Below are 24077 nucleotides of genomic sequence, written 5' to 3' on the forward strand. Positions count from 1 at the left end.
CGCTTATCCTGGTGAGGGTAATATATGTACATATATATATAGTTTGTTAGTTTGTTTTCTTAACCGATTTTTGTTATCGATTTATACAATTTTGATGGTCATACAGTTCTTTAGCTTTACTTTTTATTTGTATAGAAAAATACTTACTGAATGTATGGCTGCATTTAGTTTTTCTTTTTCTAAATCGAATTTGAGTTATTTCCTCCCATTACCTTTACAATTGTTTAATACTACTACTGATACAAATAAACAGAGGTAGAAGAAAGTAAGTCCATTGAAAAAAGTCTTTATATAATGTATTTACAGAGAGAGAGAGAGAGGGAGAGATGTGAGCCTTGTAGGGATTCTCCTTGCATTACTCAAAACATTGAACGCATGTACATCTAGCTGGGCTGAGTTTTTTTTTTTTTGTGGGCAGAGTCTGCATTGCATCACGGAAAGGCATAAAACCGGAGGAGAAAGAAACACGTTGTAATGTGAAGAGTTTTAACAAGTGACAAGGAGCAAATTCAGCTGGAGTGGAGATTTACACCTTTTACAATGGAAATGCAGCTTAAGGACATGAAGAAAACCAAAGCCAGAGGATGCCTGTTCTCCTGCAATATTAAGGTAATAATAATAATAATAATAATAATAATAATAATAATAATAATAATAATAATAATAATAATAATTCCCTTTCCTGTGTACAATCGTAATTAAGTTGTCTTTAGGTATACGAATCCGAAAAAAGCAAGTGTTAAAAGCGTAGTATATTACAATGTGTGTAGTGTGTTTTGTATATATTAGCTCACGTTCAGTTGTTAGATATGATTAAAACTTTAATTTAAACAAATTAAAGCAGCGTTGATGCTGCTCTTGATAGTATATTCTGAATAGTCACGTTTACATAATAACGAATTAATTAGGTTCAGTTAATAGTATCTCTTTTGTATTGTATTATATTATAATACAGTTCACTTCCCCTGGGTTTATGGGATTGTGTTAATACCTTTAAATAGGATTTTTTTGGTCTCGTTATGAGATGCATAGTAAATCGAATACATGCAAATACAACTCAATTTGTATATTAACACAATCCCAAAGTAATTAATATAATAGTAATAATAATAATAATAATAATAATAATAATAATGTATTGTTTAATTTTTTGTTTTGATCCAGTGTCAAACTGCATTAGTAACACTATTAAAAACAAAAAAACAAAAACAAAAAACATTTATTTTAGTCAGTTTATGATTTGGCAGTTTATAAATTATTAATAATAAGTGATTTACAAAAGTACTCTTCTACTGCAGTCTATGGTCTATGCTTCTTTTATTTAACTTTTTTCTTGTTATCTTTAAAATAATTAATTAAAAGGCAACACATATTTACACCATGCATTCTTTAATGTGTGTGTGTGTATAAACACATACCTACACATACAGTGGCATCTAACAGTGTTCTACCATTCCACAAATCTAATACTTTTCGCATCTAACATCATCAAGTTCATGTGCTTCAGGTGATAGAACTTGAGGATAAACTCAAATATATCATTCATCTGGTACACTGTACACTGTCTTTCTGTGCCAGGCTGTTGAGTAATTTCTGTGTCTGGAATAACTCAGTTAGTCTTGGCACAGCTCTTCAGTTTACTGAGAAGTGCTCCAATTAAAAAAAAATAAAAAATGTTTTTCATAGGTTTTCAACAAGCCAATCCAACCACATGTACATTGATGTCATACATGAGTATTACAGAAGGCTTTCTATTTCAGATTAATGAGATAATAACCTTGTCCCACAATAGCAATACCAGTGACTTATAATAAATGGCATCAGTGCTAAATGCAGTTGTCATCTTTAATAATTTATCTTCTTTTTTTGTTTTGTAAACTGGTTTTATGTTGTATTATGTCTAAAATGGATGCACCTACAAACAGACTATACAGCAAATTATGTAGACAACCTCCAGTGTTCTTTATACCCAAAGAACAACTTATATTGTTTTAGACAATCTCATAGAAATCTACAAGGCATTTACAGGTGTATTGAAATGCCTTCCTGTTGCCTCTATTTGCATATCACATTAAAAGTTATGAGTCAGTATGATCTCAGTGTAGGAATGTCTTTTTAATGATTAAGCCAACGTCACTGTGTTATATAGGTATATACTGTAACAGGAATTGTGTATTCTCCTTCTTCATTCTTAGATTTTGAATTACACTTGAATGTATCTGTAAAACACAGGCTTGTACCGTAAGTCTTTTCAATTACACAGATTCATTTATTTAGTGAAAAGCCTAAATGTATTAGTCCATACCACACAATCCAACATAATTCCAGCTCAATTCAACAGGCTTCCTTTGGCACTTGTTCAGGGTTGGAGGGTGTGCAGTGTTCAATACTGGTGTTTCATTGCCAGCTGGCCCTATGCCCGATTGTAGCTGGTATCTTTGTTTTGTTTTCCCTCACTTTATGAGTGTTGAGCTCATTAACATCTTTAACATATTAACATACTTCCCCTTGTTTTCTGTACTTTGACGATTGCACTAAGAAGCGATAAAGCGGCTACACAGACAGTAAATCAAGTTGAACTCAGGAGCCTATTTAAATAATCATTCCTTTTTTGATAGTTCATATTTGCAATATAAGTTGATTTCCTAAATTCTCAGCACATGTTGTACTTTCTGCTGAATAGGAAAACTATAAGACTGAGCCTTATCAGATTTAGGGCATATGGCAGGGCTGTGGTTTGTGAAATGTTCTGGATCGATAATGTAAATAGGAGTGTGTGTACCCTGTCCTTTATTCTTCCATTTATCTTGCTTTATTCTCAATTATATTTTTGATAGTTGCAGTTACAGATATTTGTCAGACTAAGAATGACTGATTAGGATGTAATCTGTGGGTTGTGTGTGTTTCAGCAAATACAGCCAAGGTGTAGAAGTCAAGCTTTTGAGTCTATGGCATTCCTTATATATTCCTATACGTATATTATATGAGTCTACTAGGTTTAGAGTGGATGACTGAAGAAGCTGTGGATAAACTGAGAAAGGAGTGAGATTCCAAAGCTATTTCAAATTTGACATAGTACAATTTTTCACTATTACACATTTTACTTTTATTTGAATTTAAAATGCCAACGGGAAACCAGTTTTAATTGGATGTTTTTTTTATAACCACTTGGAAGCTGTTTTAACAACCTTTATAGGAAATTAATACGTTTAAAATAACTCACTGGAAAAAAAGCTTTTCACTTACAATCGGCAATTAAGTGTAGAGTTTGAATAGTGGTATCTGGAGTGCCAGCACGTAAGCCATTCACACCACATTTTTTAGTTATATGTTCATTTGTGTACCAATCTCACTGGTCTGACTAGCTGTTTTTTTAGAATTTAAAATATGTCATTTTTTGGAAAATTCTTTTTCATGCCCAGAATTATTAGATGATGATTAAGTTTAGGTGGGGTGTACAATATCCATCACATTCATGCAGGAAGAACAATGAAATGGTTTCATAAGCAGTTGTCTCTTTGTGTATAACAGCCAACCTGAAAACTAATTAAATGATCACACAGCTGTATACCAGAAGAACCAAACTTTTAGAGAGACAGTAGTTCACATGCGTTTTTGTTTTTACTTAATTTTAGCACACGTGTAACTGGAAGGGAACATTTTAATTGTGGAATTGTGAGTATTAATGGGTTAAATCATTTTACAGGGTTTAGAGGGATCTAAAGACGGTTGTGACATAGATATAACAATATGCCATTAAATCATATACTGTCAAAATGTAAACACTGTCAATATGAAAGTAAAACCTGCAGTTAGTATACTTTACATCTGTCAAATGTTTGTTCGATTTATGACTTTAAACACCATCCCGATATTAAAAACAGAACCTTGGATTACTGCCAAAGCTGCACATTCAGATCCGCTTATTTCTACACTAAATAGCAGGTCTTTTGGGATAATCTTATTTCATCATGTTGATTCTTTGTCCTCGTCTGTGGCAGTGGGAATAGACAATTAATCATGACCTAGAAAAACTGTTTATGTGGAACCTAGCTGTTGCATACATCGAACCACATCATCCCCGCTGATTCAGCAGATACAGTATGTGATCTGTATTAAAAAAAAATCCTTATAACTTCATTAAGAAATACTTGTTAGCGCGCAGGCCTCTAGTTCTTGAGAATTTTAACAGGCACTGAAGTATGCCAGTGGATGTTATTTATGAAAATGATCTAATCCATCCCCAATTAAAATAGTGGAAACATACTCTACTATACACTTTATGCAATCAGGGCTTTGCTTAGGCAGTGGTGATAATTCCATGTGTTCATTGACAAACATTGTCCTGGTTTCAATCTGTAGGTAGCGGTGCTCTCCATTTTTTCGCACTATACAGTCCAGAGAGACTTTGAAATCTTTTCTCAGAGTCGACTGACGAACGCAATACAAGTCCAGTCACAAACGTTATTGACATTGTAAAGCTTGTGTTTGCCACATTGCGCACACCATGTTCCATGCACCTTCTGCTACACTGTTTGTCTTTCTTTCCCTTCCCGGTTAAATCTTATCAAGTGTCAGGTTACAGTACACATCGGGTGTAGTGCATATTTCTAATATCTCAGCAAGGTGGAAAACAAAAGGGGAAAATGAAGCGTCGTATGCTCTGCACACTAAAGTCGTGTTTTCCTTTCACTTACACTAAAACTGTTTCGACAGTAAAGTGCCTACCTAAGGAATGTATTCATTTACTCTAGCTTGTGTTCCATATTAGTGTTTCTCACCTAGATACTCTTGCCATTAGCGTTCACCTGTTACATAACATTACAGTAACATTATTATCTTTTCATAAGGCATTTTGTGGCCTCAGCTGCCCAAGCGTTGAACTTTTGTGAAAATGAAATGATCTCATTCTAGGAGCAACGCCTTGTCAATGAGAAACGCACAGATACACTTTTGAAAAATGAGGCCACATGTCCTGCACAGCTTTCATCGCTAGCTCTTTTGTGTGGAGGATCTTTTATACAGAAATTTGTTTGTTTTGTGGGGGAACAATCTTGGGACAGGAAGTTCGGGATGCTTTCAAGTTAACAAACGCTGGAATGAAGTGGACGGTTGTATTCCAGGCAAATTATTGTTTTAAAAAGATGTTTGTCCTTCGCTTTGACTTGGTTGTTAAACAACGAAGCATTAAAAAAAAAGGAAATGTATTTTTATATTTCATGTTGCCCTTTAGACACCCCCACACCCATTATTTTTATATAAAGACAAACTCTAACTGAATCATCTCCCCTCTTCATTGCTGCAGCTCTTGTGTGATTTGTATCTGGGTATATTATTGCTTTAACTATACTGACTGAACTCTTAATATACATGTATGTTATTACAATACTGAACCTGTTTGTGGATCTGCAAAGGGACAGACACAATCCTTTATTCTATATTTGAGTTTGTTGTGTTCTGTTTATTTTTAATTTCATTTGTTATCATAATAATCACTTCATTATAAGTGCAGGTTGGATGAGTTGTGCTATTATTAAATCTTCTCTGCGCTGGTGAGAGTCTGCGGTGGATGCGTTTGCCCCATTTCTTATCCAGCACACTGGGAGGTGATAACTTAAGCGATAAACTTTTGTTTTTTTATTTTTTGGGTGGTGGAAATGGGCTTCCATAAGATCAAAAAGAGTTTCCCTTGATTCTCCAGCCTTCCGGATGAAACCTGGTATGAATTGTAGCCCTCATCCAAATGAGAAAAACAAAACAAACAAACAGAACAAACAATGGATGGGGGAGCCGAAACAATAGAAAAGACTGCTTTGAAATCTATCATATGCATGGAAAACATTTGATCCCAATTTTTGAGAATGCTTTGTTTAGGTGAATAAATATATTGGTGGTAACAATATAAACAATATAAAATATAATTGCCATTTAATTCGGTCTCTTTAAAGATATGCTTGTGTAGTTATTGCAAACTGAGGTGTACAATCTTCATTCAGACTTCTAACAAACAAGCTTCTACTCTCATCCTCCGGACAAAATGTGATCAAAATCTGTAGTCCTATTAGTTATGTATTGTATTGTGCCTGGCTTATCAGCTATAATCCCCTGACACTGCGTTACATGTTATCTGCTTTGGAAGCTACTGAACTTGTATTTTAGTTCATATTCAAAGTTCATTTGACATCATAGAGAGAACAGTCACCTCTCCTATATTTGCAAAGAGCTGAATACAAAATCAATAACGCAAAGTCCCTTAACATGTAATACACCAGAACTCGGCTTGCCTTGCATAATCAGACAACGTGTTATTAAACCTGCGTCAAAGCTCTGGGCAAAATATAGGCTTGTGTCATTTTGGGCTCTTCTTTGCTCATCAAATGCCGCTGGAAGAGGTGTGTTGAAGAGTAGACAGTAGCATCAGGAGGCAGACAGACTGGCCGGAAGATTCATAACCATTACCATAAACCACAAAAGAGAGAATTTTGAAATACTAATTCTGCAATAACCCACACAGTGTCAAAACAACACACAGGAAAAAAAAACATCCTTCTGATGAATTTTTGGCCTCATGTTATCTCAGTATAAATACATTTAGTGTTACGGATTTGAAATATATCTGGGGGTATTGGCCTCTCATGCAGTCCTTTTTGAAAAGTGTTCTTGTGGAGTCCCAGTCCCAAGTGATGCTGGCAGTCCTCCGAAGGAACTCTCAGACAGTATCTGCTGACACAGCAACACATCCGACTACAGACCTGGGTGAGATAATCCTAATAAAAGTATGGACACTGTTAAAAGGTTAATTACTTAACTATTTAGATGGCTATAATGAAAAGTCTTTTTGAAAGATTTGAAAATTACCAACAGACTCCTGAGATTTCAGACTATCCAAATAATGTTATATTGTATGATATTACCCAAACAGTACCCAAACGTGTAGTCACATTTAATGCATGTCATCAGGTACTGAGGCATTAACTTGCATGCTCAAATTTAGTGGACATAAAAGGTCTCTTTATGTAATTTCCACAGGGTTTAAAACTGTACAATACAGATTAGTTGAAAAGCTGTAGATTTTGTTTCCCATGACTCTGGCTCAAAAAATAAGATACATCCTTAATTTCTAGATTTCTACTCGATGGAGAGATTGCTGATAAAGCTGGTAACATGTTTTAGTGTGTTTACCTAATGGAAACTATGCCATGGGGAGTTCCAGTGAAATGAGGTGTATCGATTTTTATTTCTGCGTAATTCATTAAATTAAAAAAAGCAGCCACCACACCTACATTTTATTCATATATTGGGAATGGGTAAATACTTGTAAAATGTTTGGGAACATTCTGGATAACTAGAAAACATTTCTAACATTGACGCATTCTCTCTAGCTTGAGTGGGTCGGGGGAACAGTGTATAATAACTATAGATTATGTTGTTAATTGAACTATAATAAAATCTTCACTCATCACTGAACACAGTTCACCAGACATTTCTCCAACATATTTCCACTTCTCACTAACTAGAAATCCACAAATCACTTGGCCTGTCCGTTTTAGTTATGTGGCGGCTTTGTCTTTCACCACTGAGAGGAGATGTTTAAGAGGGCCGTTGATGGTGAAACATCTGCCTAATTAGAAGCTACCTTGAGTCTGGGAAGCTGTCTTCCAGGCAGCAGAAATTGTATCCTAGAAGGACTCTGTGTGACCCCCTCTGTTACTTGTCATCTGTGTCCGTGCATGGACAGAAATCTAAACAATTTACAATGGTGATGAAAGCCATCCTTTTTGAGCTTTCATAAGCGACACCAGCTCCCTTCCACTCAACCGCTTAATCTAGTATTTTTTTTCAATAGAAGCGGCTTGTGTGCGCGCTTGTAATTAATCACACGCAATGTCAAAATAAATGGAATCACAGGCTCCTGCAGTGAGCTGTTTGTAATCCGTGCACCCTATGGACCTGTACATTTCCTATTATGTAGATACAGCACTCCTATAGCATGTTCTACCACCACAGGTTTGTTTATCAATGTTATTGTCTTTATTGTTATTTTCTCTCGTGATTCCTGGCCTGCTCAAATCCTTTGTTTTCAAAAACACTGGTATCTTGTTTCAAAATTCACACGCACACAACACAAACATTCCAGATAGCTTCCCCATACTGAGCCACCGAGCTTTCCGTCTCCAGCTTCCAGGTCCAGATTTCCTGGTATTCCTGTTTCTGATCAATAACTCCTAGATTCCTCCATATGAACCAATGCATGTTGTTAGGAATACTTGTGTAGATGTGGTCTGTTATATGACAACTAAGATGGTCTGAACTGGTTAATGTGTTTACCTTTATTACATTTTCTATTATTTTGAGCTCCTGGTTGTTTGCCCAATGCAATGTTTCTTAGAAGAACAGCTTGCTCGAAGTTTAAGGGAAATCCACTGGTAGAATAATAATTCTGCACTTTTTTCCCCTGTTTTTCCTCAGCTTTTTGTATTCTGCCATGGCCTGCTGCAATTGACACAACTACTGTACAGTGCATACCTCAAGAGCACCATCTCCACGATCGAGAAGCGCTTTGGGCTCAACAGCTTCTCCTCTGGGTTCATTTCCAGCTTTCATGAGGTACGGTGCAGAGCATTTTAGTGTTACGGCACTAAATAGTCCAAATTAGCTTCTCTCGTTTGTAACCTTTCTTGTGTTCTCATGAACTTATGTTCATGTGTTCCAAACTTTGGCAAAAAACAACTAAACGTTTTGATTGGGATTGACTCCATGTAGTTTGTGGTCAGACTATTGCTGTAAGAAAGGATACATGAAACCCTTTCAGTGGGCAGAGAAACAGATACTCCTGTGCACTGCTGAACCAGTTTTGAACTTCAAGGAGGATTTTGCTTTTATAAATAATTTTGATTTTAAATTTGAGTTAAGTTAAGCCAGTGACATCATTTGAAATGTGGTTGTCGTTACTGAAATACAGCATTTATCACAAGTAAACGGTACTCCCTAAACTTTAGTCTTTCAGGATCATTGCGATATACATTATTTTATAGGAACACTTCACTCGTATTGTTTTTCTGACTGATTCATAGGAGTTAAGCAACATGTTTTGCACATTTGACACAGAGTCTTTTCATTACTGTGGTTATAATGGTTATGCAGCACAAGTTTAAAGACTGTGGGATGACTTTTAAAAGCTTTAAAAGTACAATTTTGCTATTTGTTTTATCAATCTCCAAATAGAACACAACTAAACATCCCAAACTGTTTAAGTATGAAAGAACACTATTTTATCTGGTTTCCACATCTATGTTGTCTTTTGTATATGAAGTTTGAAGGGATGGTGTACATCTGGAAGAAACAATACACTATTGAAAGGAAATGTATCTATTTGCCCTAAGAGAAAAGTATTTGATCAATGCATACTTCCAGTGCTCATGTAGCTGGTGTGGTCAGAGCTCCCCATTTGGGATTCGAACCCTGCACCACAAGCGCCCCTCCAATCACTCCGCACCTGGTCACTAAATGAAGAAACTGGAAACAACACAAAAAAGCATGGAAAGATGTATACTTGGAATAACAAGAAGAGATAGAAAAAGAAATGAATGGACCCAAGAACAAAACGACACATGACATAATTGAAAATGTTAACACGGCAATGGGCTGGACAAAAATTGCAAGAAGGACAGATCAAAGATGGACAATGGAAGCTATCGAATGGATCACAAGAGATGAAAAGAATGAGATGAAAAAAATGGGAGGACAAAATAAAAAACTTTGTAGGGCTTGACATGGAAAAGAGAAGCTATTGATCGATATAAGTGGAAATGATCGATTTAGGCTGCTGCTGCTGATGATGATATATACATACATAAACATGATATTTTGTGACAACTATGCAATTGTTTTGTTTCTGTATCTTTATTAGATTGGGAACTCGGTCCTGATTCTTTTTGTGAGTTATATGGGGAGTCGTGTTCACAGACCTCGGCTGATTGGACTAGGGGGGGTGCTCATGTCAGTGAGCGCTTTTATTCTGACGCTGCCCCACTTCCTCTCTCAACCCTATGAATACGCCTCTGTGTTTGTAGGTAAGAGCTCTTTGTATCCTTTCTACTGTACATTTTGTTACAGATCAGTATCTACCTACAACTATCTAGTTACCGAGTGATCCCAAAGAGAGGAATGTAGCCCTGCAGTTACTCTATTTGTAAAACATACGCCCGTGGTAATTAAAGACAACTTTGCAGAACAGTGTTGCATTCACTGTGGTATTCAAAGTTTTATACAATGTATTCTGTTTTTTTTTGTAAAGCTCTTCTATTCATCTGTCAACATGCACTTGGCCTCCAATCAAAAGAATGGTAATTAGTACAAAAGTGCAGTGCTGGTTAGCAGAAACGTGGTATTTTTCTCTGCTCAGCTGAGAGCAATGGGTTAAGTCCTAGGCATGTAGTTGATCTTCTTAACATTGTGATTTTCACAGGTAAGTACATGCTGTTACCCAAGTTCCCTCCAGTTGCAAGGTTAGACCTGTAGTGTGAAATAAGTGCACAGCCATCATGTAGGTGTGACGTTTCTTGACAAGTATCTGTGAGACAGGTCCGAATTAGTTTTAACCTAATAGAGCACAGAGGACATACAGAGTTTATAGGCCTGTTTAGAACTTTGATGTGTGAAACCAAAAGTGCTTAGTAAAGGCTGTTGTTGGTTGGATTTCAATAGGAAACGGCAGCAGTTTGTCCCAGGATTTGTGCTTCCAACATGCGAATGCCACCTCCCCCTCCTCTACTGAGTCCTGTGGCCAGAGTGACTCCAGGACCCTGAGTGATACCAACAGCTTGTGGCTCCTGATGGTCATCGCACAGCTGCTCTTCGGGATTGGGTCAGTGCCCATCCAGCCATTCGGATTCTCCTACGTGGACGACTTTGCGGAACCAGGAAATTCCCCGATTTATATTGGTAAAGATCTCTCTACATCCCATGGCTTCATGAATGAAGCCTTCTAATGAAGTGTGGGGAACATGAGTCAGTTAAGATTTATTGTCAATTTAGAATGGTGCATTCCCTTTTTCTAATGTAAGCGTTTACCAATTACTGTCAGTGAGTGCTCACTAATCTCCGCATGCACAATACTTAAAGCGCTGTAGATGTCCATTTGAGTCCTTATAATTTTTTGTTTTGTTCTTCAGCGATTCTCTTCGCATTGGCAGTGTTCGGGCCTGCCTTTGGGTACCTGCTTGGCTCAGTGATGTTACGGATTTATGTTGATGTGGACAAAATAACTCTGGGTAAGCAAATATATATTGTCCGTATATGGTTGATATGTCACAACATAACTGAATATTATGAAAAAAACATTGTATTTTTTTATATTCTGTTAGTATACACTAACTCTAAATCTAAAGTGAAGGGCCACAGTTTGTGTGTAATAAAATCATTATGACATGTTCTTTGACTTGATGGAGGTATTAGCCCTATCACTAAGCAAAGGCACTACAGTGAAATACTTCTCTTTCTTTGTTTATTTCATGCTCTATACCTTCTTCATTACTTAAATGTTTCCCGTGCTGTATTTCCCAAAAGACAGCAAGCTGGAGCTTAAAGTTACAGACCCCCAGTGGATTGGGGCCTGGTGGATGGGGCTCCTGGTCTCATCAGGGTGCCTGGCACTCACCTCTATCCCCTACTTCTTTTTCCCCCGGGAGATGCAGGGAGACTCTAGCATGGTGAAGGTGTGTCATTTAGAATATATTTTAGCATAGGCCTTTGTTGAAAACAAGACTGTGACATCACACTAATTAAATGTTTGTTAAAAAATATTATGTTGTACTTAACTTAATATACAATACACCTCCTGTTATTATTTTCTTTGCATCCAAATAACTTTTCATGCATAAAAAATGTGTTGTGAATGTCTGATGATGTGTTACTGATCAGTCGAATTGTGATGAGGTATTCATGAAAGAAAAGATTTGTGTCAGTTATATAGGTGGGGTGAAATTCTGTTGGAGGGAGTCACACTGTATGTATCATAAATATTGAAGTAAAGTTGACTGAGATCCAAGAGAATATAAATGTGTTTTCTTTCCTGATAAAATTCAGTTCATTGAAAGCTGGATGCCATCCAGAAGCATCTTTATTTTGTTGGGGGTAGGCACTGCTGGCATTTCCAAATATTCGGACAGAGAGAGTAAAAGCACAGTAATTTTCAATTCCTCAACATAAGGCCTTACCTTAGGGGAGGAGATCTGTTGATGAAGATACATCTTAATAGTAATGACAAAAACAAATGTTTTGACCATTAGTGTATTTTCTACAGAAGCACATTAGGGCCAGGTAAGGAGTGTTGGGTTTTATTTCTCTCTCAAAGAGGGGGCATGCAGGGGGGTTATATTCTGAGAAATAAGTGTGAAAAAACTTCTGAGAAAAAAATGTGTATTTCTGAGTTCACGACAACGTCTCTTGGAAGTTTTAATACTGGTAATAATATAGTGATTTTCTGCCAACAACCAAATAATTTAATTAGTGCTACATCCAATTCCAAAATATTACTTGATTAGTGCATGCATTCATTTGATCCATTTAAAAAAGGCCCAATCTCGGAAATTCTGACTTTTTTCTCAGACTATAACCCCACCGCGCTCCCCCTCATCGAGAAAGAAAAAAAAACACCCCCTACGTGGCCCAAATACGCTTCCATAATTTTCTGAGTTGTTTCAACCTAAATGTATTATTTCTCAGGTAAATGGAGCTGAAGCCGATGTTTTAAAAGAAGACCCGAAGCAGGACCAAGCCACGTTATGTGACTTTCTAAAGCGTAAGTTCTTTACACCCTGAGCGGGTTGTGGAACATAGTTATTATTGTGCCACACAGATCAAACAAACATCTTGATAAATAAGGCTGTTAAAAATTATATAGTAAAGTATAGTATAGTACCTGATTTCCGATAAATCCACTCCAGACTAATTGTGTATATATACAGTGCATCTGGAAAGTATTCACAACGCTTCACTTTTTCCACATTTTGTTATGTTACAGCGTTATTCCAAAATGGATTAAATTAATTATTTTCCTCAAAATTCTACAAACAATACCCCATAATGACAACGTGAAAGAAGTACATGTACATAAGTATTCACTCAAAATTGAGCTCAGGTGCATCCTGTTTCCACTGATCATCCTTGATGTTTCTACAACTTGATTGGAGTCCACCTGTGGTAAATTCAGTTGATTGGACATGATTTGGAAAGGCACACACCTGTCTATATAAGGTCCCACAGTTAACAGTGAATGTCAGAGCACAAACCAAGCCATGAAGTCCAAGGAATTGTCTGTAGACCTCCGAGACAGGATTGTATCGAGGCACATATCTGGGGAAGGGTACAGAAAAAATTCTGCAGCATTAAAGGTCCCAATGATCACAGTGGCCTCCATCATCCGTAAATGGAAGAAGTTTGGAACCACCAGGACTCTTCCTAGAGCTGGCCGCCCGGCCAAACTGAGCGATTGGGGGGAGAAGGGCCTTAGTCAGGGAGGTGACCAAGAACCCGATGGTCACTCTGACAGAGCTCCAGCGTGTCTCTGTGGAGAGAGGAGAACCTTCCAGAAGAACAACCATCTCTGCAGCACTCCACCAATCAGGCCTGTATGGTAAAGTGGCCAGATGGAAGCCACTCCTCAGTAAAAGGCACATGACAGCCCGCCTGGAGTCTGCCAAAAGGCACCTGAAGGACTCTCAGACCATGAGAAACAAAATTCTCTGGTCTGATGAAACAAAGATTGAACACTTTGGCCTGAATGGCAAACGTCATGTCTGGAGGAAACCAGGCACCGCTCATCACCTGGCCAATACCATCCAATACCATCCCTGAGCAAAGGCTGTGAATACTTATGTACATGTGCATTTTTTGTTTTTTATTTTTAATACATTTGCAAAGATTTAAAACAAACTTCTTTCACGTTGTCATTATGGAGTATTGTTTGTAGAATTTGAGGAAAATAATGAATTTAATCTATTTTGGAATAAGGCTGTAACATAACAAAATGTGGAAAAAGTGAAGCGCTGTGAATACTTTCCGGATGCACTGTATATTAGCCAGATCTTACCACCACCACAGTAAGGTTAGTTGTGGTAATGCATGACAGATGACTACAATATCTTGGAATTAACTTATGTTTAAATGGAAAATCAGGTACACAGAATATGTTTATCAACCACTTCTTTAAGTAGATTTAAATAGGCCGCATAGAATATCATTGCTCCTAAGAAATGTCTAAACTCTTCAGCAGAAATTAAGTCCTGGAAAGGCCTTGAGGGAATGAGTTCAATTTCTAAGAAAAGGCTTGTAATAGATATCTTGGATATCCAGTAAGTTGCAATAGAAAGAGAATGACATTTATAGTTATTTTGCAGAAACCTCTGACTGATAAATGTTAACTTACTGTAACATAGATGAATATTACATTGGACATTATAAAACCTTGGTCTGAAACAATAAATCACACTGATATTTACTACGGTTTTTATCTTATCGTGTGATCCTTTCTATTCCCCCTCCCACAATATCTAGCTCCTTCCAACTCTGGTAACTCTGAAACAACACTGCACAGATCTCTACATTCAATGAGAGTTGTATTGATGCTTTTAATTTACATGGCTGCCTTTTTCTGCCAATCCCCAGATACATTAAATTATGGGAAAAAATGCTCCAGTTGCTCCTGACATTATAACTGTTCCTGATAGAAATGACGGAACTGTATGCGTCATTGTTCTCTTTCCAGAGTTCCCACGTCTGTTTGTGAGACTCCTGTTGAATCCCCTGTTCCTGCTGGTGGTGCTGGCGCAGTGCTGCTTCTCGTCCGTGATCGCTGGCCTTGCCACTTTCCTGAACAAGTTCCTGGAAAGGCAATATGGAACCACGGCCTCCTTCGCCAACCTCCTCATTGGTGAGTGAAGATGGGCCTTTTATTTCTATGATGATCCTCTCCAGCGAAAGCACTCTCTTCATTTGGCACCACATGTAAGAGCGGCTTGATTTTAACACAGCGTGCTTTGTAGCCCGTGAGTTGAAAGCTTTGTGAAATGCCGCCAGCTTCTTCACTCGAAGTGGCCAACACAATTGCTCAGAGCTTTTCCAGTAGCTAGTTTTAAATCAGAAACATCTTCGAATCTAAGATTTTTGTGATTGACATCTTGACTTGTAGTTAAGTACAGTGAGATTCCTAGAAAGCTCAAATTTGTGGCAGCTGTACAAGTCACTGGACATGACTTTGAAATTTCACTCATTGTTGGGTTTGTTGGGAGAACTATCAGAGGAACCAGTAATATATTTTGCACTGACTTATATGTGTTATTTGTTTTCAATCCCAGGCGCCATTAACCTGCCTTCTGCAGCGGTGGGGATGCTGTTGGGAGGGATCATCATGAAGCGCATGGGTCTGTCGCTAAAAGTGATCCCCCGGTTTTCCATTGCCATGCTGCTTATCTCCATCCTGTCATGTATCCCTCTGTTCTTCATGGGCTGCTCCACACAACAAGTAGCAGGAATTAACACCCGGTACACCAGCAGGTCAGCTCCCATGCTTCCTCTTCCTGCTTTCTTCTAGTGTATGGAAGAGGCAGACACCCTCTCAGGCCTGGTTCTGTTGCTACAAATATCAGCTGAACAAAATATTTGGAATTAATTGTCGGACATTTATTTATTTTCTTGAACTTCTGTCAGTGCATCCTTCTGGCAGAGCGATCCGTTTAAATCAGTCTTCATCTCCCAGAGAGGCTTTCCGTGGTGAACACAGCTGAAAAGCATCAGTAAAGAAATACATGTTTTGTTTGTTGCTGTTTGCATGTCAGAGGAAACGGGAAAGAACAAACAGTCCAATTCTCCGCATTTTTGTCCCAGTATAGGGTAAAATCTGACATTTTGTGCCCAGACCTGATAATAATGTATGAGAGTTTACCTTATTTAGTTAGTTTGAGTTAGCAGAGTTACAAACTGTATCATCTATTTTGAAATAGATTTGGAGAGCAGAAGTATTTGCATTCCCTGCTGTTGAATATATTATAATGTTGATGAACTTGACTCTCTGAAGGGAAGATAAATATATTGCTGTAGTGGGATAAGACTGATATTGTCCTTTCTTAGGACAGAATGTTGGACATTCCTTTAATATATGGCTTATTTAAAATGCTTTGAACTTAATTTTTAATAGAAATAGAAGAAGAGAGTAAAATGTAAATATATAGAATACTTTTAAAGGCTGTGTATAGGCTATACAGACACAGCATGTTTTGTATATACAGTATTTATATAACAGGAGGGAATTCTATTCCTGCCAATGAACTGTCAAAGTTTCCTCATTGTTTGACATCCATGTTAGAAAATTGGACATGAGATACTCTTAAAGTTCATATATCTAGCAACAGCTCTTATAGGAAACAAAAGTCTCAATGCCAAGTCAGATTAAGTTGTGGAACAATACAGTTTTTGTGGAAAAAATACTTTTTGTTCTGAAGTTATCAACACCCAATTTTCAGGGACTTGTCCAGTCTGACTTCTGTTTGTAAGAGGTCAAGACTGAAACAATAAATAACAGTAGATATGAATGATGAGCTTATAATGACTATGAGAATAGTTATTGATGTCACATTAGAAAGTAATTTTCTTATCAGAGGGCTATACCAGGATCATGTTGTAGTGATTGAAAAAAAGTGAAAGGGAATTTTTAACCCTTAAATACAAAAAAGAGCAATTCAAAGGAATGGACCTTCACACAGTGCATGTAAAAGCTAGCATATGTCATGTATGGTTGAGATCACTGTCAAAAAATAACGATCCAGTGACTTTGTGCTTTCATTGGCAGCTCCCAGAGCCTGGACTTGCGATCACAGTGCAACTCTGGCTGTTCCTGTCCAGATAACGCCTTCCATCCGATCTGTGGCTCAGATAACATTGAATACTTATCACCCTGCCACGCTGGATGTAAAAACTATTCTGTGGGATCCCAGCCCATCAGGGTTCAGGTGAGTGTGAATTATTTCAGAAAGCAATGGATTTCCGATCATTTTGCTTTGCGACCTTGTGAAACCCTGAATTGGAGATGGGCATGTCTTATAAGGAATGGCCCTTTTTTTCTTCTATTTCTACTGTGTGGTTCACTGGTAACATTCCTCTTGGTTTTTCCATATACAGCATGCACACCTGGAATTCAATTGGTAACACAACATGTCAATCACCAGATTAAGATAACATGCAGTTGAGTCATCTAATTCATTTTCCAGTCAAACCACACAATACATTTTTTTTAAATAATTGTTTATGCAAATTAAGTGTACAATCAGAAGGAAGATCATCCTTTTTTCCCCCTGGGTAAACACTATTGAGGTTCAGTGAACTATTTTTGATTTATTTGACTAATCCATAGTGTTTATCACTTACGGAACACATGATTAGTCCTTAAATTTCAAGCAGGACTAGGTAAAATAAACAAAAACTATTGCTTGCTACTTAAAACTACCCCAATTAAAAATAAAAAGGGTCAAGAGAAAGAGATGTAGTCCATGCATTTGCCAGTGTTCAAATGTTCTCTTCCCCCTACACAGAACTACTCTGGCTGCAGTTGCATCCTTGGAGGGGGGAGACCTGGCGTGGCACGCCCAGGGGCCTGTACCATCAGCTGCTCCCACTTCCTCCTCCCCGTCATATGTCTAATTTCCTTTGCTGGCTTCATTGCCAGTCTCTCTCATAACCCCCTGTACATGATGGTTCTGAGGTAAGGTCTTTGCTTTTAAAGTTTTCTCATACCTTTACATTTTGGCCTTTCTTGAATTTTCATTTTCTGAGACTCCCCAACACATCATATGCTTTTCGTCAATTTACTTAAATGCATAATAATACTTGCTAATCTTTAAATACCTAAAAAGTAATGTCTTTGTGTTGCATTAATCAATTTTAATTAATATGATTGAAACTTTAAAGGCTTGGGGAGGAAGCCTAAAATAACTGCAATAAAATGCACAAATGACACCTAAAGGACACCCTATTTGTAAGTCGTTAGTGAATGTACATTAACAAGATATTCTCAAAGCACTAAGCCAAGAGTTAGCAGATGTGTTTTTGGATGCAACTGACATACATGTGATCTGGTAATGTAAACTTAAATGAGGGTGTGTGAGACATCAATAGCATCAATGTAATTTAAAGGAGAAACAAAATTAAGGAAGGAAACCCAGTCCTTTATGTATGACCTTCTCAATGTTTGAAAGACAAATATTGAACAGAATCTTATCATCTATGAATACATTTGTTACACATATTAGAAATGTATTTGGAAACAGTCCACAAGACTTGGGGCTGGATTAAATCAAAACTACAAACCTGTTCATCATAGCGGTTACATTTATGATTAGAAGAAAGTGTCATCTTACTAAAAATGAAGCTGCAAATTAGTACAATTCTGTAGTTTTCTATTAGCGGGTGGGTCAAAGTTTTTATTTAATCCGGCCCTTGGATTTATTCCCCCTGTTGTGTTATTTTAAATACTTATTTTTAAATAGAGGGTTTTCCTTGTTTAGATTATTCAAAATCAATGTATTCTAAATTAATGAAAACTGCACATGATGTAATGTCATGTTTAACTTTTACCTATGCTATCTTTTGTATCTGTCCTAGGAGTGTACCCCAAGACGAGAAATCTTTTGCCATAGGAATACAGTTCTTGCTCATGAGAGTACTCGGTAAGTGACAGGTAATTTTAAGGTCTGGATTCCAGAGTGAATTTGCAATATTTTCATTGCTTTTTGGAAAGTTTGTGGAATAAACAAGGAGATTAAGCTGATTAGGAGTGACATAAACATATTGACCTCTGTATCATATCTTAGTGAGGAGTTTCTATAATATCTGTGTGAGCTATATGAGTATATATATATATATATATATATATATATATATATATATATATATATATATATATATATATATATATATATATATATAAAGTACTGTGCAAAAGTTTTAGGCAGGTGTGGAAAAAATGCTGTAAATTAAGAATGCTTTCAAAAATAGACATGTTAATAGATTATATTTATCAAGTAACTAAATGCAAAGTGAGTGAACAGAAATACAATCTAAAATCCATATTTGTTGTGACCACCCTTTGCCTTCAAAACAGCATCAATTCTTCTAGGTACACTTGCACAAATTCAGAGATTTTGTAGGCATATAGTCAGGTGTATGAATAAACAACTATACCAAACGGGTGCTAATGATCATCAATTCATTATGTAGGTTGAAATACAATCATTCACTGAAACAGAAACAGCTGTGTAGGAGGAATAAAACTGTGTGAGGGACAGCCAAACTCACCTAACAAGGTGAGGTTGCTGAAGATAGTTTACTGTCAAAAGTCATACAGCATGGCAAGACTGAGCACAGCAACAAGACACAAGCTAGTTATACTGCATCAGCAAGGTCTCTCCCAGGCAGACACTTCAAGGCAGACAGGGGTTTCCAGATGTGCTGGCCAAGCTCTTTTGAAGAAGTACAAAGAAACGGGGAACGTTGAGGACCGTAGATGCAGTGGTCGGCCAAGGAAACTTACTGCAGCAGATGAAAGACACATCATGCTTACTTCCCTTCGCAATCGGAAGATGTCCAGCAGTGCCATCAGCTCAGAATTGGCAGAAAACAGTGGGACCCTGGTACATCCATCTACTGTCCAGAGAAGTGACCATCATGGAAGACTTGCGCCCAAAAAGCCATACCTCCGACGTGGAAACAAGACCAAGTGATTCAAAAACTATGCACGAAAACACAGAAACTGGCGTGAAGAAAAATGGCAGCAGGTGCTCTGGACTGATGAGTCAAAATTTGAAATATTTGGCTGTAGCAGAAGCAGTTTGTTCACTGAAGGGCTGGAGAGCGGTACACGAATGAGTGTCTGCAGGCAACAGTGAACCATGGTGGAGGTTGCAAGTTTGGGGCTGCATTTCTGCAAATGGAGTTGGGGATTTGGTCACAATTAATGGTCTCCTCAATGCAAGTACAGGCAGATACTTATTCATCATGCAATACCATCAGGGAGGCATCTGATTGGCCCCAAATGTATTCTGCTGCATGACAACGACCCCAGACATACAGCGGAAGTCATTAAGAGCTATCTTCGGCATAAAGAAGAACAAGGAGTCCTGGAAGTGATGGTATGGCCCCCACAGAGCCCTGATCTCAACATCATTGAGTCTGTCTGGGATTACATGAAGAGAGAGAAGCAACTGAGGCTGCCTAAATCCACAGAAGAACTGTGGTTAGTTCTCCAAGATGTTTGGGCCAACCTACCTGTCGAGTTCCTTCAAAAACTGTGTGCAAGTGTACCTAGAAGAATTGATGCTGTAGATTTGATGTAGATTTTTCTTCTGTTCACTCACTTTGCATTTTGTTAATTGATAAATATAATCTATTAACATGTCTGTTTTTGAAAGCATTCTTACTTTACTGAATTTATTCACACCTGCCTAAAACTTTTGCACAGTACTGTATATATATATATATATATAAGAAACCCCTGCAAAAATAGCAACAACATGGTATGGCAACCCACTAACAAAGAGCTGTGTAAGATGGATGTTTCCTTTTAATTGTTTTAATTGTTTTAGGTACTTTATTTTCACTGCTGTTCTTTAACTTTAAGCAGCTGAAGGATGTTTGATTTCTTTACCGACATGTTATCACCCAGGCGATTGAAGGCATCATAGTATGTGAAAACAGGCTGCAAAGAAAACCACTAATAGATACAAATCGTTCTTTGTTTTGTATGTATCTGGTGTTATAATGCAGTCTAATAGCACCCCCTAGCTACAGTCAGTTCAGATTGAACACTATGGAGGAGAACATAGCATCAAGAGCTATAGCAAGGATTGAAAAAAACAGATGTAGGCTGCTGTAGCATAGAAATGATGGTTACCTGCTTGTACAACGAAGCAGAAATCTAATAAAAAGTGCAGTACTGAACTATATTTTATGGTTAACTGATTTCCACAGATTGATTGGCTATAAATGTTTCTGAGGATACATATACATAACATAAATGTGTCAGTGATGTCTTTTTCACTTAATTTGTTTCTCTTGATGTCCCCAGCTTGGCTGCCAGCTCCAGCCATATTTGGTGTGATCATTGATTCTACCTGTATCAAGTGGAAAGAGCTGTGTGCAAAGAAGCTTGGGGCCTGCACTTACTACGACAATGACCTCCTTAGGGGGAGGTAGGTGCATTTCCCACACGATTTGTTAAGATTTTTAAGACTAAGGTTCTCAAACTGTAGTCCACGTGTTTGTCTGCAGAAACGATACCTACGTGGAGAGATCATCAGAAAAATTCTTTACTCACAAGTTCTAAAATGTAATCTCCAATTATTGCGTCTCTTTTTAAAGTACCTTCAATGCCATCTTCTGTTTCACTGCTCTATAGATACCTGGGCCTCCAAATTGGATTTAAAGCGATGGGGATTTTCCTGCTCGGCTTGGTTAGTTGGAAAGTACAGCGCACCAATCAGTACAGTTTCCAGAAGAAATCCGAAGGACCTGTGTGAAGCGGACACTGCCCCCACTTCCACTGCATTGAAAAGGGAGACTAAACTTTGTGTTTGTCAGCTTTATTTGGAGTTTTGTTGAAGTGACAATGCACTATAACTCTTACCTCACAAAATGCCACTTCCCTAAAGAGAGGAGAACATGTAAAGAAAACCAAAACCACTCCAGCACTTACCGATGGCACCTAGGATACCTCACAGCAGTGACATTTTAGCAGGCCCTTCTCCTTCACTTCAGGGGGTAGCTGGCTATCTCGATAATTTGTTGTTGTTCATATATGGAAAGTTCCCACCTCTACTGCTTCATGTACATATGGAAAAAAACATACATGAAACATAAAAGGCCTTATTTTGAGTTTGTTCTCATCTACATTATGTTTTGTTTTGTTTTTGCTGTTGAGATGTACATAATTAACTGTTTGTACATTTTACATGTTTCTTGTATTGCACTGAATCTATTGAGAGAAGTATTTTGTATGGTGTGGGGAATCACTGAACACTGGTTTCTTGATTGAAACATATTTCAAATGTGAGATCACATAGTAAGCCAACATAAATGAAGTGAGTTCATATTTACCCCTGTTATAATTGTATGAATCAGGTTGTATATGTTATATTTTGCTTGCCAGCTTTCAATTTAAATTGTAAATCATATATAAACATGGATATCTTAAAAACAGATATTTTGTGTTTAGTATAACAATACCTTCTTGGAAAAATTAGATTTTCAAGCTGAAAGGCACTATGAAATCGTGATTGTGACTACCTGGCCTGCAGAGACACAAGATGTCCTAGACCCCAACTAAGACAGAAACGAGAACTCTTGATAAAAGGTTTGAGCAAAATGGGTACACTCTAAGTGAGTAAATCTCATTAAGGAACTTCATATATGTACCTACAGAATTATGATTCATAAACGCTTAATTGGAGCCATTCACCTCTCAAAGGAAAAATATTGTATATTAAACTGATAGCTTGAAAACATCTGACTGTCCTGGTTGATAAATTAAACAGTCTCAAACTATTTGTGCCAGAGTAAAATACAATTATGCCTTATTGACATAATTTGCAATGACACTTGCACCATGTGATTTTTCACCCATGCTGTTTGATCCTCAGCAGAGGACAAGTATTGCCAACAACACCTACCCCTTAAATGTGGGCATGGACCTATTGTTTGTCCTTTGGTTTGCATTCTCAAACGCATTTGCCCAAAGACAATTACTCTAAATCCATTTGCACAAATAAAACCATCTGTCTATGACATACAAAGAAGATCATGGGGGGGGGGGGGGGGGAATTGACAAATACACACTTAATTAATGGCCTTCTTCGCGTGTATTAGTTGTACATTTTGAGAATTTCACCTATTGCCTCAGAGTACTTAAATTCTATATGAGAAAGATATGGCTCACCTTTAAATTATTATTTTTTTATATAGGATTTTTTAATTTTTTAATTTAGACATTTCACTGCAGCACTTCTGGATTTAAATTCCCAGTAAGAACACAAATCATGTTACAAATCCTGTTACAGAGTTCAGCATCGAACATTTATATCTTAAAGAGTTTTGATGGAATACATGACCTGTTTATGCCTTTTTCATAAGTCTCTTTTTTCAGAGCCACATGCAAAAAATGCTTAGTATACTAGGTAAGCTATTTAAAAGTATATCAATGACAACATTCAGAAAGATACAAAAGCATTTTACTTCTTACCTCAGGATATCGCCTGTTCTCGTATTTTTCACTTTGTCAAGTTTCATAACCACAATAAACTGAGTTTGTACGTTGATCTTCTCCACCTTCCTGCTTATTTACCTTGAAAGGGCAATATCAAACTATAATTATAGTCGTTGTGAATCTATTGTGACCTCATTGTTTATTTAAAAGTCTTTTTTTGGTTCCTTGCAAATCTAATCTGATTTCCAAAACTATTATTGAATTATGCAATTCTAGGGTGGAAAATAATCCTACATACATGCACATTCACATTATGTGCACATGCATTCAAGTGCAGGGCCTAGAGTTTGCCATTGTTTGTATTAGTTTGGTTAAGATGTTAACAGAATAACAGGAATGAGAAGGGCCTTCAGGGGTTCTGAGTGAAGGCACTTGAGATGAGAACACTATGAAACTGTCAGGCTCAAGTGTTACAAGACTATATGAGCAATACCAAAACACAAGCCGCACTGGAGACTGTCCAGCCTACAATCAGCAGCCATAGACAGGGCTGCTATTTATATCCAACTCACATCTAAGGTCATCTTTCTTAGAGGATGCATTAATGGAGACGCCTACCTTACTGACCACTGAGGGAGACATCTGTGGTTTGTGCTTCAACTCCCTGCAAGATTGGAGCCATTACAGGGCAGGTCATTTAATATGATGCCACCTAGGCATCATTGGCATGAACATGAACATCAACCAGCAACATGGCTTGCATTATTGCATTACCAAGAATAAAATCACACAATACTCAGTTCTATAAAAAACCACACAGCCTCAACAT

The 24077-nt window shown here is 37.4% G+C and overlaps 1 protein-coding gene across 1 annotated transcript; it reads left to right on the forward strand.

Annotated features, from left to right (window-relative positions):
* The first annotated feature begins 429 nt into the window (after window positions 1–429).
* slco2a1 (solute carrier organic anion transporter family, member 2A1) lies at window positions 430–23360 on the forward strand. The gene is made up of 14 exons (XM_066709157.1): window positions 430–609; window positions 8470–8607; window positions 9911–10073; window positions 10708–10944; window positions 11175–11273; window positions 11569–11717; window positions 12727–12802; window positions 14768–14932; window positions 15357–15555; window positions 16847–17006; window positions 17586–17755; window positions 18655–18719; window positions 21116–21239; window positions 21446–23360. The coding sequence occupies exons 1-14, from the start codon at window positions 541–543 to the stop codon at window positions 21564–21566; spliced, it is 1935 nt and encodes a 644-aa protein (XP_066565254.1). The 5' UTR covers window positions 430–540; the 3' UTR covers window positions 21567–23360.
* The last annotated feature ends 717 nt before the right edge of the window (window positions 23361–24077 follow it).

The sequence above is a fragment of the Amia ocellicauda genome, chromosome 7 (genome assembly GCF_036373705.1).
Source record: "Amia ocellicauda isolate fAmiCal2 chromosome 7, fAmiCal2.hap1, whole genome shotgun sequence".
Taxonomy (NCBI): domain Eukaryota; kingdom Metazoa; phylum Chordata; class Actinopteri; order Amiiformes; family Amiidae; genus Amia; species Amia ocellicauda.

Coding starts and splice junctions, on each gene's coding strand:
- slco2a1 (XM_066709157.1), top strand. CDS start 541: ATGGAAATGCAGCTTAAGGACATGAAGAAAACCAAAGCCAGAGGATGC. Junction 10,074..10,707: donor ATACGCCTCTGTGTTTGTAG/GTAAGAGCTCTT, acceptor GGATTTCAATAG/GAAACGGCAGCAGTTTGTCC. Junction 17,756..18,654: donor CTGTACATGATGGTTCTGAG/GTAAGGTCTTTG, acceptor TATCTGTCCTAG/GAGTGTACCCCAAGACGAGA.